At 37.6% G+C, this 18,569-nt stretch overlaps 1 protein-coding gene across 2 annotated transcripts in view; it reads right to left on the bottom strand.

Annotated features, from left to right (window-relative positions):
- Positions 1-18,569, bottom strand: part of ZNF385D (zinc finger protein 385D) — a 315,750-nt gene that overhangs the window by 227,689 nt on the left and 69,492 nt on the right. For both annotated transcript variants that reach the window (XM_068547297.1, XM_068547298.1), the window contains exon 2: positions 254-396. In XM_068547297.1, coding sequence (XP_068403398.1) covers positions 254-396 — 143 coding nt within the window. The remainder of the gene's footprint in view (positions 1-253; positions 397-18,569) is intronic.

The raw sequence follows: 18,569 nt of genomic DNA, 5'->3' as shown, positions 1-18,569 counted from the left end.
CCAAAAAGACACTAAAAGGGAGACATGAATTCATGATCATCCTAATCAGATTACATCTCTTTTCATTTTCCCTTTGAAGGAGCCTGGCCCTGGGGACCTTACACAACCAGGCAGACAACTAACCTTGTCGTGCTTTCAGACAAGCTATGGAACAAAGCATAGAGTAAATGAGAGGTAGTGAGCAGCTCACTCCTGGCCCTTAAGGTTTTCCAGTACCTACCACCCTGGCATATGCAGATGATGTGGGACTTACCGCATTAAAATTGGGGAAGAGGTTGACTGCGGCCGCAGTGTCAAGAGGAAAGGGAAGAAACGGTTTAATATCCAGCGATGGTTGCAAAGGAGGGGCTGGTGGACGGACCAGGGCTGGGAGAGCGGGGCTCTGGCATGTACCACCTGCACAGAGGAGAACAAAGGGAGCGATCAGGGACATGGTGCATATAAAACACACAACACACAAACACCAAGGTCTCTTTGAGACCAAAAGGCCAGCTTTATGGGTCACTGGAAAAAACAAGACATGGAGTGTATTGACCTCAGCTGGGAACCGGCCAACGAGCAGATGTGCCATTAAGCAGAGAAAACCAGTTGAGCTGCTCCTTTTTCCCTCTTGGATTATAACTATCTGGTTACGTAAGGAATTGTTAACATTTCAAACATTTCATACTCCCCAATCCATCCTTCTTTTCCTGCCTACAACCCTGGATTGAGTCAGCTACAAATCTATAAGCAACATTCCTTGATTCAAAGGGAAAACCCCTCCAATGCTCCCCCAGCCCTCTTTGAAAACGAACTCCTGCTCAAAATATGCATGCAGTCTGAGGGATTCTTTTGCAGAACTGCTCTTTTCCACTGCATCCAAAACTCTGGCAGCAAGACGACATGAACCTGGCACAGAAAAGAAACTTAACCGCAAATGCAGGCAGCTGTACCTTACTTCCCTGGCAACTGGAGGGTTAAAACCAGCAAATCCAGCTACATATCATGTGATCCCTGAGCTATTTAGCACCCCTGTGGCTTTAAACATTCAAGACTAGCTGCCCCCTTCCTTCCCAGTCATGAATAGGTGGAATTTAGAAGGTCACCAATGAGCAGGGAATGGAATATTATGGCAACACACACAGCTCCTTTGCATACCAGTGGGCACAGGCTGTTTGCAAGGGACTCCCACCTCTGCCCCCTGTTCTAGGATTCCACTGCATTCAGAAGCTGAAAGGAGCCCATCTCCCTGTTATGTCTCTCATACTTTGGTAATGTTCCAAAACATCAATAGGCTGTTAATTAAAGGCTGTTTGAATCCTAGGAAACTGTTAAAATATGCCAGCATTCTTCTAATCTGAGAGGCAAGCAACGGACTGTAAAAACCTGCTGGTGAGAATCCAAGAAGCATGAGGAAAACAAAATGCACTAGAATTATTCCTTTCTCATGGAAAAGAATTCTAGGAGACAGAAAAGAGAAGATGGCAGAGTAGGAGGATGCGAAGTTTGCATCTCCTGACAACTAGGGTACCTACCAGATGCTGGTGCAGGGCCTCAGACACCTAAGGGAAAGGGGGAACCCCCGATGAGTGGGTAGGTTGTGGAGCGGAGTGAGAGGGGAGGAGAAGTAGAGGCGGGACGGGACCAACACACCTGAGGGGCAGCTGGGGGAGGGGAGGGGCCCACTCACTACGAGGGGATCAGGGGGACATGGAGAGATGTTCCGGGTATCGGAGGATCAGAAGGGAACATGGCCAGCATTTCCTCTGCCCACTCGGGTCCTGGACTAAACCTCCACACACCGAGGCCCCCTCCAGCTGTGTGGTGCTGAGCCTAAGCCCTGCCCCCCACACCCCCAGGGCCTTTTCTGGCTGCTTGGGTCCTGAGCCTAGGTCTGCCCCCCACCTAAGCCCTGCCACCCCGCCTAAGCCCTGCCCCACCTAAGCACCGCCCACCTAAGCCCCACCCCCACCTAAACTCCACTTCCCACAGCCAAGGCCTTTTCCGGCCTTTTTTTTTTTTTTGCTATTGTGGTTCTCTTCTACCTTGTTGTTGTTTCATTTATACATTTATTTTTTATAATATATTTTTTATTTTTCTAATTTTATTTTACTTTTATTCTTTGTTATTGTTCTATTCCTTTTTTTCTTTGGCTGTGCCACCTGGCTTGCGTGATCTTGGTTCCCAAGCCGGGGGTTGGGCCCGAGCTCCTGGGGTGGGAGCTCTGAGTTCAATCCGCTGGACTAACAGAGAACCTCAGATCCCAGGGAATATTAATCGGAGAGGCCTCCCAGAGGTCCTCATCTCAGCAACAAGACCCGGCTCTACCCAACTGCCTGCAAACTCCAATGCTGGAAGCCTCAGGCCAAACAACCAGCAAGACAGGAACACAGCCCCACCCACCAAAAAAAATAATGAGATGACAAAAAAATATATTACAGACGAAGGAACAAGGTAAAAACCTACAAGACCAAATAAATGAAGAGGAAATAGGCAACCTACCTGAAAAAGAATTCAGAGTAATGATAGTAAGGATGATACAAAATCTCAGAAACAGAATGGAGAAAATAAAAGAAATGTTTAACAAGGACCTAGAAGAATTTAAGAACAAGCAAACAGTGATGAACAACACAATGACTGAAATTAAAAATACTCTAGAAGGAATCAATAGCAGAATAACTGAGGCAGAAGAATGGATAAGTGAGCTGGAAGATAAAATAGTGGAAATAACTGCCATGGAGCAGAATAAAGGAAAAAGAATGAAAAGAATTGAGGACAGTCTCAGAGACTTCTGGGACTGCATTAAATGCACCAACATTCGAATTATAGGGGTGCCAGAAGAATAAGAGAAAGAGAAGGTGTCTAAGAAAATATTTGAAGACATTATAGTCAAAAACTTCCCTAACATGGGAAAGGAAACAGCCACCCAAGTCCAGGAAGCGCAGAGTCCCATACAGGATAAACCTTAGTAGAAACACACCAAGACACATATTACTCAAACTAACAAAAATTAAATTCAAAGAAAAAATATTAAAAGTAGCAAGGGAAAAGCAAAAAATAATATACAAGGAAATTCCCATAAGGTTTTCAGATGATTTTTCAGCAGAAACTCTGCAGGCCAGAAGGCAGTGGCAAGATATATTTAAAGTGATGAAAGGGGAAAACCTACAACCAAGATTACTCTACCCAGCAAGGATCTCATGCAGATTTGACGGAGGAAAATAAAACCTTTACAGACAAGCAAAAGCTAAGAGAATTCAGCACCACCAAACCAGCTTTACAACAAATGCTAAAGGAACTTCTCTAGGTGGGAAATACAAGAGAAGAAAAAGACCCATAGAAACAAACCCAAAACAATTAATAAAATAGTAATAGGAACACACACATCGATAACTGCCTTGAATGTAAATGGATTAAATGCTCCAACCAAAACACACAGACTGGCTGAATGCATATAAAAACAAGACCTGTATATATGCTGTCTACAAAAGACCCACTTCAGACCTAGGGACACATGCAGACTGAAGGTAAGGGGATGGAAAAAGATATTCCATGCAAATGGAAATCAAAAGAAAGCTGGAGTAGCAATTCTCATATCAGACAAAATAGACTTTAAAATAAAGACTATTACAAGAGACAAGGAACGACACTACATAATGGTCAAGGGATCAATCCAAGAAGAAGATAGAACAATTGTAAATATTTATGCACCCAACATAGCAGCACCTCAATACATAAGGCAAATGCTAAAAGTCATAAAAGGGGAAATTGACAGTAACACAATAATAGTGGGGGACTTTAACACTCCACTTACACCAATGGACAGACCATCCCGACAGAAAATAAATAAGGAGACACAAGTTTTAAATGACACAATAGACCAGACAGACTTAACTGATATTTATAAGACATTCCACTGGAAAATGGCAGAAAACACTTTCTTCTCAAGTGCACATGGAACATTCTCCAGGATAGATCACATCTTGGGTCACAAATCAAGCCTTGGAAAATTTAAGAAAATTGAAATCATATCGAGCATCATTTCCAACCACAATGCTATGAGATTAGAAATCAATTATAGGAAAAAAGTTGTAAAAAGCAAAAACACATGGAGGCTAAATAGTGCACTGCTAAATAACCAAGAGATCACTGAAGAAATCAAAGAAGAAATTAAAAAAACCTAGAAACAAATGACAATGAAAACACAATAACCCAAAAGCTATGGGATGCAGCAAAAGCAGTTCTAAGGGGGAAGTTTATAGGAATTCAATCTCACATCAAGAACAAGAAAAATCTCAAATAAACAATCTAACCTTACACCTAAGGGAACTAGAGAAAGAACAACAACAACAACAACAACAAAAAACTCCCAAAGTTAGTATTAGGAAAGAAATCATAAAGATCAGAGCAGAAATAACTGACATAGAAATGAAGAAAACAAAAGCAAAGATCAATAAAACTAAAAGTTGGTTCTTTGAAAAGATAAACAAAATTGATAAACCTTTAGCCAGACTCATCAAGAAAAAAAGGGAGAGGACTGAAATCAATAAAATTAGAAATGAAAAAGGAGAAAAGGAGAAATTACAACTGACACCGCAAAAATACAAAGGATCATGAGACTCTACTACAAGCAACTCTATGCCAATAAAATGGACAACCTGGAAGAAATGGACAAATTCTTGGAAAGGTACAACTTTCCAAGACTGAACCAGGAAGAATTAGAAAATATAAACAGAACAATCACAAGTAATGAAATTGAAACTGTAATTAAAAATCTTCCAACAAACAAAAGTACAAGACCAAATGGCTTCACAGGTGAATTCTATCAAACATTTAGAGACGAGCTAACACCTTATCCTTCTCAAACTCTTCCAAAAAATTGCAGAGGAAGGAACACTCCCAACCTCATTCTATGAGACCACCATCACCCTGATGCCAAAACCAGACAAAGATATCACAAAAAAGAGAAAATTATAGACCAATATAACTGATGAACATAAACGCAAAAATTCTCAACAAAATACTAGCAAACAGAATCCAACAGCACATTAAAAGGATCATGTACCATGATTAAGTGGGATTTATCCCAGGAATGCAAGGTTTCTTCAATATATGCAAATCAATCAATGTGATACACCAATATTAACAAATTAAAGAATAAAAACCATATGATCATCTCAATAGATGCAGATAAAGTTTTGACAAAATTCAACACCCAGTTATGATAAAAACTCTCCAGAAAGTGGGCATAGAGGGAAGCTACCTCAATATAATAAAGGCCATATACGACAGACACACAGCAAACGTTATTCTCAATGGTGAAAAACTGAAAGCATTTCCTTTAAGATCAGGAAACATTATTCTCAATGGTGAAAAACTGAAAGCATTTCCTTTAAGATCAGGAACAAGACAAGGATGTCCACTCTCACCACTACTATTCAACAAAGTATTGGAAGTCCTAACCACGGCCCTCAGAAAAGAAAAAAGGAATAAAAGGAATACAAATTAGAAAAGAAGAAGTAAATCTGTCACCGTTTGCAGATGACATGATATTATACATAGAAAATCCTAAAAATGCCACCAGAAAACTAATAGACATAATCAATGTATTTGAAAAAGTTGCATTCCTATACACTAACAACAAAAGATCAGAAAGAGAAATTAAGGAAATAATCCCATTTGCCAACGCACCAAAAAGAATAAAATACCTAGGAATAAACCTACCTAAGGAGGCAAAAGACTTGTACTCAGAAAACCATAAAACACTGATGAAAGAACTCAAATATGACACAAACAGATGGAGAAATATACCATGTTCCTGGATTGGAAGAATCAATATTGTGAAAATGACTATACTAACCAAAGCAATCTACAGATTCAATGCAATCCCTATCAAATTACCAATGGCATTCTTCACAGAATTACAACTAAAATGTTTACAATTTGTATGGAAACACAAAAGACCCCGAATAGCCAAAGCAATCTTGAGAAAGGAAAATGGATCTGGAGGCTCCCTCACTTCATATTATACTACAAAGCTACAGATATCAAGACAGGATGGTACTGGCACAAAAACAGAAATATAGATCAATGGAACAGGATAGAAAGCCCAGAGATAAACCCACACACTTATAGTCACCTCATCTATGACAAAGGAGACAAGAATATACAATGGAGAAAAGAAAGCCTGTTCAGTAAGTGGTGCTGGGAAAACTGGACAGCTACGTGTAAAAGAATGAAATTAGAACACTCCCTAACACCATACATAAAAATAAACTCAAAATGGATTAAAGACCTAAATTTAAGACTGGAAACTATAAAACTCTTAGAGGAAAACATAGGAAAAACATTCTTTGACACAAACCACAGCAAGATCTTTTTTGATCCACTTCCTAGAGTAATGGAAATAAAAACAAAAATAAACAAATGGGACCTAATGAAACTTCAAAGCTTTTGCACAGCAAAGGAAACCATAAACAAGACAAAAAGACAACCCTCAGAATGGGAGAAAATATTTGTAAAGGAAGCAATGGACAAAGGATTAATCCCTAAAATATACAAACAGCTCATGGAGCTTAATATCAAACAAACAAACAACCCAATCCAAAAATGGGCAGAAGACCTAAATAGACATTTCTCCAAAGAAGACATACAGATGGCCAAGAGGCACATGAAAAGATGCTCAACATCACTAATTATTAGAGAAATGCAAATCAAAACTACAATGAGGTATCACCTCACACTGGTCAGAATGGCCATCATCAAAAAATCTACAAAAAATAAATGCTGCAGAGGGTGTGGAGAAAAGGGAACCCTCTTGCACTGTTGGTGGGAATGTAAATTGATACAGCCATTTTACATTCCTTAAAAAACTAAAAATAGAGCTACCATATGACCCAGCAATGCCACTACTGGGCATATACCCCGAGAAAACCATAATTCAAAAAGACACATGCACCCCAATGTTCATTGCAGCACTATTTACAATAGCCAGGACACGGAAGCAACCTAAATGTCCATCAACAGATGAATGGATAAAGAAGATGTGGTACATATATACAATGTTATATTACTCAGCCATAAAAAGGAATGAAACTGGTTAATTTGTAGAGATGTGGATGGACCTAGAGTCTGTCACACAGAGTGAAGTAAGTCAAAAAGAGAGAAACAAATATCGTATATTAATGCATATATGTGGAATCTAGAAAAATGGTACAGATGAACCTATTTGCAGGACAGGAATAGAAATGCAGACATAGATATGATGCGTTTCTGATGAGAACAGATATGATATCTGATGAGAACAGATATGTGGACACGGGGGGAAAGGGGAGGGTGGGAACATTGGGAGATTAGTATTGACTTAAATACACTACCATGTGTAAAGTAGATAGCTAGTGGGAACCTGTTATATAGCACAGGGAGCTCAGCTCAGTGCTGCGTGATGACCTAGATTGGTGGGATGGTGGGGGTGGAAGGGAGGTCCAAGAGGGAGGGGATATATGTATACATAGAGCTGATTCACTTCGTTGCGCATCAGAAACTAACAGAACATTGTGAAGCAATTATACTCCAATAAAAATAATAATAATAAATTTTGAAAAGGACAAAAAAAAAAAGTGAAGAAAGGCTCCTGTTTGTGTCACTTCCTTGACTGACATCTTGTTTTTAAAACAAAGTAGAGTGAGATCCCATATAAATTATCTTTACAAATCTCACGATCAGTTCTCATCAATTGCACACAGACCATCATCTTGCCCTTCATCAGTTACCTGAACAAAGGTCAACATTTAAAAAATGATTCTCCACTGCTAAATCCAAAGCTATTGGAGCAGAGTATCTATTAACAAGGTGGGTGACTTAATACCTAAAACAGAAGCCATCAGCACAGGATTTAATTAACCATGCCAAAAAAACCATTAGCTCTCCTGGCTCTCCTGATTGGCTAATCATCTGGAGCCAAATTAACAAAAACAGTATTTTTTTCCCACTTTTTACTTCCCTCTTGAAATGTTCTTCACCAGCTACAAGGCCAACAACAGCCAGTTTGAAACAGCAAACCAATTAAATAAAAAGTAGTATGAGTCAGGAAATAGAGGGCCAATGTTAAAACAGAGATAAAAGCAAAATATAATAAGTCTCCATTCACCAGAGGACACCATAAACTTATTTTATTGTTCACCTGGTGGTATACTTTCTTAGAGAGGGCATTCATAAAACTTTGGTGATAGACCTGTCATGAATTTAGTATTGCTACCAATTTCTCTCTCGCTCGCTCTTTTTTTTTTTTTTTTCCAATTTCTCTTTTGATGAAAAGTTAAAGAACCAAAATAAAATTTTGGTTGGCGCCTCTTTAGAAAACTCAGAAGTAAAATAAGTTTTGGTTGAAATCAGTGGTGCGGTTTAACCTGTCCACAAGTAATAGTGAGCTTTAAATAAATCATTTTAAATATTTATTATCTGTGTCACAGGTCATGCTTTGCAAAAGATATTCATTCATATATATCCATTACCTTGTTTGACCCTAAAATCTCAGAAATCAGCTAATGGCTAACATAATATCATGGAGAGAAAAAATAAGTTGATAAACTCTTTAGCTGTTTATGTTGCTTCCACAGAGACATTCCATTCTTATAATTCCAAGAATGCAATTTAGCAGGAACATATTCTGGAATTATTTCATTTATAAGTCCCCTCTGGTTCAGAATATCCAAAGAGGTTCTGGAAAACTCAACCTTCTTTTTTTTTAATCCACCACAATGAGAGGAACAAAGAATAAAAAACACGTTGATTCTATTGCTAGGGAAAGTTAATTCCTACCACTCTTCCTCTGAGATCTGTATTTCATTTACATTTCATTATACACACAGTTCAGGGCCCTCTCTCAGTGTTACAACTGGGGTTCCCTACCTAAGGGATTAAAAACATCAAAGAAGAGTCATAAAGCTGGGGGGAAGCTTTAAAGCTTTAAAGCTGGGGGGATACTATTTGAGTTCATCCTTTCCTACCTATTTGAAGAGAGAAATGTAAAAGATAGTTGGAAAAGAGAGAACATGTGACCGCATAGGCTTTGGCCACTGGCTAGGCAAACCCAGGCGTACTGGATGCTGTGGTGTGCTCCCCACAGCCCCCTTCTGGACGGAGGCACACCCTCCCCCAACTGCTGGGGGACCCCCTATGGATGACTCTCACTCGAGATCCTCCTCAAGCACTGAAGAGGTCAAAGGGAGCTGCCTCACCCAAGCTCAAACTTCCTCCCGAGTGGAGGGGCTGGTAGCCCCATGCAATGACGGATTCATGCAAGAGTTTAATTAGTGGTTCCTTCCCCTTGCCTCAAGGCAGGGAGACGCTGAAGCTCTATTTCAGCTCTAAAGCTCCTCACAGAATCTAGGATAGACTGAAGTCTCTGTTGTGACTGCATCAGGGCTCAACTTTTCCCTTTGCCCAACCCTGTATCTCTCACTCCTCACAGGAGATGTTCCCCAAGAAAGCATCTACTGCTGGAAGAACTTGACCTATGACATCAGAGTATAACCATTCATGAGTCTGAGTGAAATGCTGAATTGCTTTATTCTAAAATAGGTAATTGCCTACAAATCTATAGAGAGGCACAAGATTGAGCCTCTCTCTCAAAAATTACCTGTGACTAATATTTCTGCTTTTAAAATTAGGATAAGTTCTGAAATATGTTACTTGTCTCAACCTGTATATGCTCAGCAGTAAGAATACTATTGGCAAATAGTGTAAAATCAAAACTGGCAAACATAACGTGTTTCATCTGTAAAGCAGACTAAAATATGCTCCTTGAGAAAATAGCTATTTCATTCTTTCATTTTTATTAGAATGTATTACATTTAGGACATCAATATATGTTTATTGTCTTTATTTTAAAATTATCCTGAACATAATTAACTTCAAAATATATAATGAATTTGTAGACACGACTATAGGTAAAAAAGAGTTGTTTTGTTGTTATCATTTACCAACAGTGTTGCTTCATTCATCGGAATGTCACACTTATGGAAATACTGTTGTTATTAATTTGAGGAAAGCATTTTGAAGCTTCCATAGGGTAGTAACAGAAAAAACACAAATTCACGCCCTTTCTATGTGAAACTCTGCCTACATCTAGTAGTATGTATTTCAAGCCCTATGCAGTTTTAATTTATGCAGGTTTTAAAAATTAAACCTTAATAAATTATTCAGATTTCAGAGCAGTTAATATCTCTCTATACCAAATTTCTTATATGCCATTAAACTAAAAAAACAGTCATTAAGTAGAGATTAGTTATTACAGCTATATTGAGTAAGGTATTGAATAATGAAGGGAAATAAGGTAAATACGATGAAGTAAGTGATCTAAACTCATAAAACTCCTCTCTGTCCCTTTTTGAAGTTTGGTTTTGTTAGTTTATATTCATATTTAGAATTTTGAATTGAACTATAGAGCAAACATATTAAATATTACTTTGGTTTCTTCACAAGACAGCTGTGTATTCACAAAAGCGTGAATTCGTGAATTTGAAAAAAATACCAGAATAACCTATTTGCTCATGAATATTTGTTAATACTATCTGAGAAAATAAGACACATTCACTTCAGAAGTTTGCATTTTTGAAATGCAAATCTAATTAAAATGTAAATTTGGAAATGTTTGTTTTAATAATTTATACAGATAAATAGGAATTCTAAACCAGTGATTGTCAGCTGAAGCTACTGTATTAGAGATAATGTATATAAAGTGCCTAGCAGAGTTTCTGGCCAGTTGATGCCAAGTGAGGAGTGTTGTTTTTTTCTAATGAATTCAGTAAACTCCAGAGGAACTGTTCAGGGTGGTCCAGACACAAATCCGGGCTCCCGGAAAGAGGTCAATCAAGATAATTTTAAAAGCACCTGCCTATTCTTCACTTTTATTTTGACCCCTGCAGAAGGAGAGACTTCACAATAAGAGGTTACTTTGTAAATCAATATTTTGAAATATTCCTTGAGAGTGGAGTAGTATTCTTTCCATAATACAACACTTTTAACCTTGAACTTCTGCACTTGATCCATTCAGGTTTCATCGAACAGTCACAGATGTCCTGCCTGACAGCTTAACCAACTACTTAATCATTCATTTCCCCAAATGACAAAACCAACATTCAAAATGATCAAGGGTTGCTGCTGTTCAATATTCATGACAGTGTATGCTTTAGAACTGTGAATCATTGAAAAACAATATACATATATACCATATATATAATACATATTTATTGTTAAAATATATTATCATTACATATTTATATATATATATATATATATATATATATATATATATATATATATATATATATATATATATACACATTTATAGAAAGCAGAAGAAATCCCTGATTTCCTGATGGGAGAAATAATTTCTATCATATCTTTTTTTTCACCATCAATTTAATTATATATATGTATATATTTGCTTATCTATATTGAAATATATACATATGTTTCGATAGCGTCAACAGTGAGCCATTGTTAAACTGTTAAACTGCTCAGAATATTCATACCTATTAGGAGAACATCAAGAACATTTTATGTAACATCAAGTCCTAAGTAGTTACTTGCAAAGCAACTAATTTGATAGACGTGGAACATTATTCACATCCAATCCCAACTATTTCGGTTAGAATTTGCCATGTGCACTGGGGGAGGGAGGGGCACGATAGGATTTCTGGAGTCTATGTGATAGAGGACGTAAAAGAATTAGATCTGATAGTACGAATAAGAAATAGAAAAGAAATGATGGATTTGGGGCATAAAGGCAAAACTTGATTTGACACAAAACAATGGCCATGGAATGCTGTTAGTGAAATTGGCCAGCCAGGGTGGATGGGAGCAAATGTTGAGAAAAAAGCTAAACTTTATAAATCTATTGAGTAATTGGCATGAACTAGGCCCTGTTATAACCTTAATTCCTTTAAAATGCACAAAAATTCTGTCAGGTATCTATTATATTACCCAATTTACAAACTCAGAAGACAAAGCTATTACCTAAATTACATCTCACCTAAAATTACACAGGTAAAAAAACGGCATTCGATGTAAACCTGAGTAACCTTAACAAGTTTCAACACACTGATGCAAATAGCATTTAAATTAAATCAACAAAAACATACAAAATGACAACAAAAAAGAACACTCTAAGAAGTCAGTTTTGTCATACAAGGCAAGCCAGCTCCCTTGAAGCCAGAATGGAATGCACTAAATCAGAAATCTTGTGAGAAAATTTTATCACTGCTCAAAAAAAAAAAAAAAAAAAAGGAATAGACACATTCCTTGTACAGGAGAAGATAAAGAAATATTCAGTATTTATTACCAATATTTATCTGCATGGGAAGATGCTGGTTCTGCCCTATATCTGAGAATGTATCCAGAAAGACACGAATATCATATCAAATGTTTGAAAAGTCCTCTGGTTTACATTCTTTAACATCTACTTGCCAAATAAGAAAAGCAAACAGGTGTTTGTTGTATTCCCTTGTGCAGCTGCCTCTAAAAAACTCAAGGTTGGGGATTACAATGGGCAGTTTGTTGTTGAGATTATTTTTTATTCCTTAGCTAGGAAAACTGTATGTTCATCCTGTTTCCTTCAACCTCAAGTGATCCAAACTCCCATTCAGTTCCTATCTTTGTTTAAATGTTGTTCCCAACTGAAAGATACAACTAGAAACAAATTTTGAGATAAAATTTGAACTTAGTGTGACTTGGTCACAATTTGTCTTTTATTGCTTTCATTTTGCCTCTGTTTTATATTGTTGATTCACTTACTAAGGTTTGGAAAATTGATCCAGCACCTTCTACCTGAGCTGAAGGTCCTCATTGGCCTAAAGTGACCAGCACTTGGCAGGTCAATTCCCATATTAAAGCAGGGCCTGGTCCACAGGGGCAGTTGGCAGCACTGAGCCACACAGGGTGGTGACCGCTGCCTCATCCATACTGTCCTTGACCACAGAGAGGAATGAGGTGAGAATGGGAGTGAGTCAGGGCAACTGGAACACCGACCTGGAAACAGTGACACAGAAATGTTTGCCCAAGTCAACTGTCTGACTCACACTTTACCCATGAAAGAAAGCCCATGTGAGGGGTCCATTTTCCCTTGTTTAAATTCTTTATTTATTCATTTTAAGTTGTAGTATTTAAATATTCCAGTAAATCCAATGGAATATTACTCAGCCTTAAAAAAGGATGAAATAATCCTTTCCATTTGCAGTTACATAGATGGACCTAGAGATTATCATACTAAGTGAAGTAAGCCAGAGAAAGACAAATACCATATGATATCACCTATACGTAGAATCTAAAATATGGCACAAATTAACATATTTACCAAACAGAAACAGACTCACAGACATAGAGAACAGACTTGCGGTTGACAAATGGGAGGGGGGCAAGGGAGGGACGGAGTGGGAGTTTGGGATGCAAACTATTATATATAGAATGGATAAACAACAAGGTCCTGTTGTAGAGCACAGGGAACTATATTCAATATCATGTAATAAACCATAATGGAAAGGAATATGAAAAAAATATAAACAAACAAACAAACAATAAATAAATAATGCAGTAAATCACTTGAAAGGTCATTTTGGAAGGAAGCTAAAAAAAAGGACTAACTAATGTTTTCTCTGTTAGTTATTGAATACTGGGACCAAAATCAAAATACTGCTATTATCTAGTTGCCAATATCCTGAGTCAAGTCTTCACTAGAAGAAAAGTGGAATCTTTCACTTATTTACCCAACTTTCATGACAATTTCTGGTGCCTGGGAGACACTATGAAGATTCTGTCAAGAGTACCAGAGTAAGGAGTTTTAGACATTTAATCCTATGTATCCCTCTGCACTTCAGCCCCTCTGTCAAACACTGCATAAGTCAGGACAAGGAACTCCTCACAGGCGATCAAAAGATTTTGCCTGGAAACTTCCTCTCATGTCTGCACCAGTGAGCATAAAAATGTAAAATTTTCCTCAAGAGGAATTTCCCAAGATTTCATTCCACAAAATCACTTGTAACTACTAAAAAAAGGTGCTCTGGTGCTGAACTGTCCCACGTGGTAGTCTTTAGCCATGTGCGGTTATTTTAAATTGGAATTTAGTAAAATTAAACATTCAGTTTCTCAGTCACACCAACCACATTTCAAGTGCTTGACAGCCACGTGTGGACAAAGGCTACCTCGCTGTATACTGCAGTTAAAAAAAAAAAACATTTCCATCACTATAGAAGGTTCTATTAGACTTCGAGGCTTCAATGCAAAACCAACAATCTCCAGTGAGGAGTAATTTGCAGATAAGGTGCCTGATACAGTCTGTTCCAGAATGCACTGCCGATAGAAGTCTTGCTTTCTCCTGGGTCCATCTCCTTTTGGGGTTGAGGAGGAGAGCTTTTCCAGAGCCAAACGTGGCCACTGTCAGAAGGCAGACCCTGCTGGGATTGTGCCAGAAAGAATTAATTCCTTCTCAAGGAATTCTCCATTCCTTGAGAAGACAATGGCCAGTCTATGAATCTTCACATGTGATCGATGATAATCCTCAAAGGGCAACCTAATTTAAAAAATCTAATGTTGAAATCAATATTAATGAGTAAGGAGTGCTTTGGATAAAAAATGATACCATATCTTCAAACCAAATATGGAAAAAGGGCCAGTCCTGGGGCAAATGGATGTTTATTAATATCTGTTAATTCTTGAGAGTGCTACCACAAAGCTTTTATTTCACCAAAGTGTGTCACAATCTAGTCTCACTAAAAAACCAAGTGTTCAAAGCCAGCTAATGTAGGCAGTTAAACCTGCCTAGCTACATCTGAATTACCCTGAGGGGTAATTCTGTTCATAATATCCAGGCGTTAGTCATCTCACTCTTAAAAGAGAAAAAAAAGATGCTGTCATCTTGTGATATGGTCTTGTTTTTTCCATGATCTGTGCCTTTCAGTTGGGACTTGCCCACATGAATTTCTCTATGCCAGCACAGCTGGGTGTACAGTTCACTGTTCCTCCAAAGCCTGATCAATATCTTTCTTTCCCCATGGAGGGAGCAAGTAAGATGGCAACTTCTGTGAGATTTAATGTCGAGAGTTTTGGTGACCTTTATGAGTTATTTAGTGGGTAACATCGAAAAGAAGTCACTTTCTTGCAGGGGATTGCTTCCAGGACCCCTGGATACCAAAATCTGAGGATGCTCAGGTCCCTTATATAAAATAGCACAGTATTTGCATATAACCTACACACATCCTCCCATATACTGTAACCCATCTCTAGATTACTTATAATACCTAATACAATGTAAATGCTATGTAGATAGTCTCCTATGCCCAGAAAATTCAAATTTTGCTTTTTGGAACTTCCCAGAATTTTTTTTCAATATTTTCCACCTGCAGTTGGTTGAATCTGCAGACACAAAACCTGTAAATAGAGAGGGCTGAATGTATATCAAAATTAAAACTTCCTACTCTTTGAAAGACAGCATTGAAAAAAAAAAAAAAGGGCAAGCTATTGACAAGAAAAATAAATAATGCAAAACATGTATCTAACAAAAAGCTTGTATTTGGAATATATAAAAAACTCTTATAACTCAATACTGGGATATTAACTCAATTAAAAATAGGCAAAAATTTTGAACAGGCATTTCACAAACAAAGAAATCAAAATGGCAAATATGTGAATGAAAACATGCTCAACATCATTGGGGAAATACAAGTTAAAACCACAAGATATTATTATCAATCACCTACTAGGACAGCTAAAATTACAAAGAAAAACAATACCAAGTGTTGGCAAGGATGCAGAACAACTGGAAATTTCATACTTGGTGGTAGAAATGCAAAATAATATAGCACTTTGGAAAAAATCTGGCAATTTCTTATAAAGTTAAATATCGACTTACTATAGGACCCTGCAATCCCCTAGGTATTTACACAACAAAAATAAAAATACCTGTGTCCAAAAAAAAAAAAAAGTGAAGTCACTTTTGAGGAGGGTCAGGGATGGAAGAGGGGTTCAGAATGGAGTCTAGCGGGGAAAATTATTTTGAACAACTTGGCTGGGAAGGGAAAGTAAAGTAGGACCCTATAGATGTGGGTAAATATGTTTTCAAGGTATGGAAAGGAATTGACTCAATCTAGAATATTTAGTATAACTCACTTTTGGAAAGGCAAGTTTCCACCAGCAATTAAGCCTAGAAAATACGAAGCCGTGGCAGCATATTAAGCATTGTAATTTGTATCTATCTCGGTTACATTCCACTCCACATATTCTCTAAACGTACATCAAAGTATAGCAAATAACGACATATAGTTCTGGTTCAGGACACAGTTCAAGGATGACTTCCTCTGCAGGGTATCTTATAGATGTCCGGGTAGAAAGAGCACTCCCTTGGCACTCTACCCTGCATTCCTCTGTCTGCACATACATTGCTGCATTTACTTGCTTCTGGGTCTGCCTCCCCACATGAGGATGTGGGGTCTTGAGGAGAATGTCTAGTGTAATCCTCCTTGACTTCTATGCATTAGGGGGTTCCTCGTACCTATTGGTGATCTGTTTGTCTTTTTCCTGGAATGGATGGATGGATATATAGGCAGATGAGCAAACAGATGACTGAGTGAAATTGAATCACAGCCTGCTGAGATATTGTACCCTTTCTTCTGTTGTGCCCAAACTAACAATCTTATCCATTTCAAAACCCAGTAACTTCCCTGAAGAACCAGAAAAGGGGACAATCAGAGAGTTTATTGAAGTGCATTGCTAAAAGGTGAGGAACATTTTATCATAGACTTTTAAGCTAATGAAGCTTTCATAATTGATTTTTTTTCTTTAAAATAATAAATAAGTGGTTCAATCAAAATTCTAATCTTTCTAGATTATAATTTTATTAACTTTTTTTTCTTGGCACTATATAAATTTCTTAAACACCTTTCACTTTTAGGTATGAATTTATTCTATCTTGTAAACAACTCCCCTTTCCTCCACAGGTATAAAAGCAGTAACATTTCAGCTCCTGCATGCTGGGTAATCCATGGAGTATATCTCCTTTGTGCTCTCATAGCCTTAAGGAAATGGAGCCATGGTGAAGTTAAGATAATTGTTCAAGGTCACACAATAAGTTATAGAGACAGGATTTGTAGCCCAACATTCTACCTCCAAAGTCTAAGCTCTTATATTTACATTTTATTCAGAGATGGCCATATTTTTCTGGATGACCTGTGGTAGAGAAAAAAATAATTCCATAAATAAAAGCTGGTTTCATTTAAGCTAGGCCAAAGCCAATCAAATCAATTATCTAAGATTCATTCATTTGCAAGGCACTAGATTATTTAAGGAACAATTTCATGTTTCTTGCCTTTACTGAGGTTTGTAATCCAGTATAATGCATATTATGCACGTGCTGAGCCTACCAGATACCATAATGTTATAGACTGAATGTTTGTGTCCCCCCCACCCAAATTAATATGTTGAAACTTATAACCCCCAATGTGATGGTATTCAGAGGCGGGGCCTTTAGGGGTGATTAGGGCATGAGGGTGGAGTCTTCAAGAATGGACCTAGTGCCCCATTAAAGAGGCCCCAGAATGATCCCTTGCCCTTTCCATTACGTGAGGTGGCCATCTATGAACCAGGAAGCAGGCTCTCACCAGATACCAAATCTGCCGGCACCTTGATCTTGGACTTCACAGCCTCCAGAACTGTGAGAAATAAATGTCTGTTGATCCTAAGCCATCCAGTCTATGGTATTCTGTTACAGCAGCCCAAATAGACCAGGACACGTGTTAATCCAAAGGTAACAGATTTCTATTCTATTTCAATGAACCTGTTATTTGTTCAGTTCTCCCTTTCACTCTACATATTCCAGAAGGGCAATGTAGAAACTAAATTTATATTCATCATAATTAACTCTATTGAGCTTAATGGTAATATCTCCTAGAGCATTCACTTACTGTGAATGTTTTCACTCAGTGTTTCACTGTGATTTCTTTTTTTTTTTTTTTTTTTTTTTTTTGCATCTTTAGATTGAATTTTCTTTCCAGTAGCCTTGGTACAAAATTTCTAGGAAACACCCCTGGAGTTAGCACTGGGTGACACAGAGAAATAACCATGGAAGAAAAGACTATGTCACCATTGCTATCATCAAATTAAATAAAATCTATTAAGAACAAGGAAGATCACATTTTTGCTATCTTAAGAGGCCTATACTTAGCACATCCCATTTGCAGCATCCATTAACTTCTGAGATTTAGGAACTGTGAGTTCTGGTTTCCATCGCTTTGGTGAACATTCTTACAAACTCTGTAATAGCAAAAAGAAATTCTGATTTCAATTTCCTCAAGAATATCCCCTGTGGAGCTAACATGTGCTCTGTTTAGTCTAGGCCTCAATGTGATTGTTTCTTCTGGCAGGTTTTGCATAAAACAAACCTAACTTTATATTTTCTTTTAATTCTGAAACATTTGGTCCTTGGAAAAGATGTAAAATCAGTCACTAATGGAACTGTAGTAATTGTGGTATCCTGAAAATGACTGGCTTTAAAATAGAAGAGAAATAAAATGCTTGTAAGTGATTGTAAGCAAGAAGAT

Source organism: Eschrichtius robustus, chromosome 6 (assembly GCF_028021215.1).
Source record: "Eschrichtius robustus isolate mEscRob2 chromosome 6, mEscRob2.pri, whole genome shotgun sequence".
Taxonomy (NCBI): Eukaryota; Metazoa; Chordata; class Mammalia; order Artiodactyla; family Eschrichtiidae; genus Eschrichtius; species Eschrichtius robustus.
Note: the sequence above shows the minus strand (reverse complement) of the source record. Positions and strands in the feature narration are given on the sequence as shown.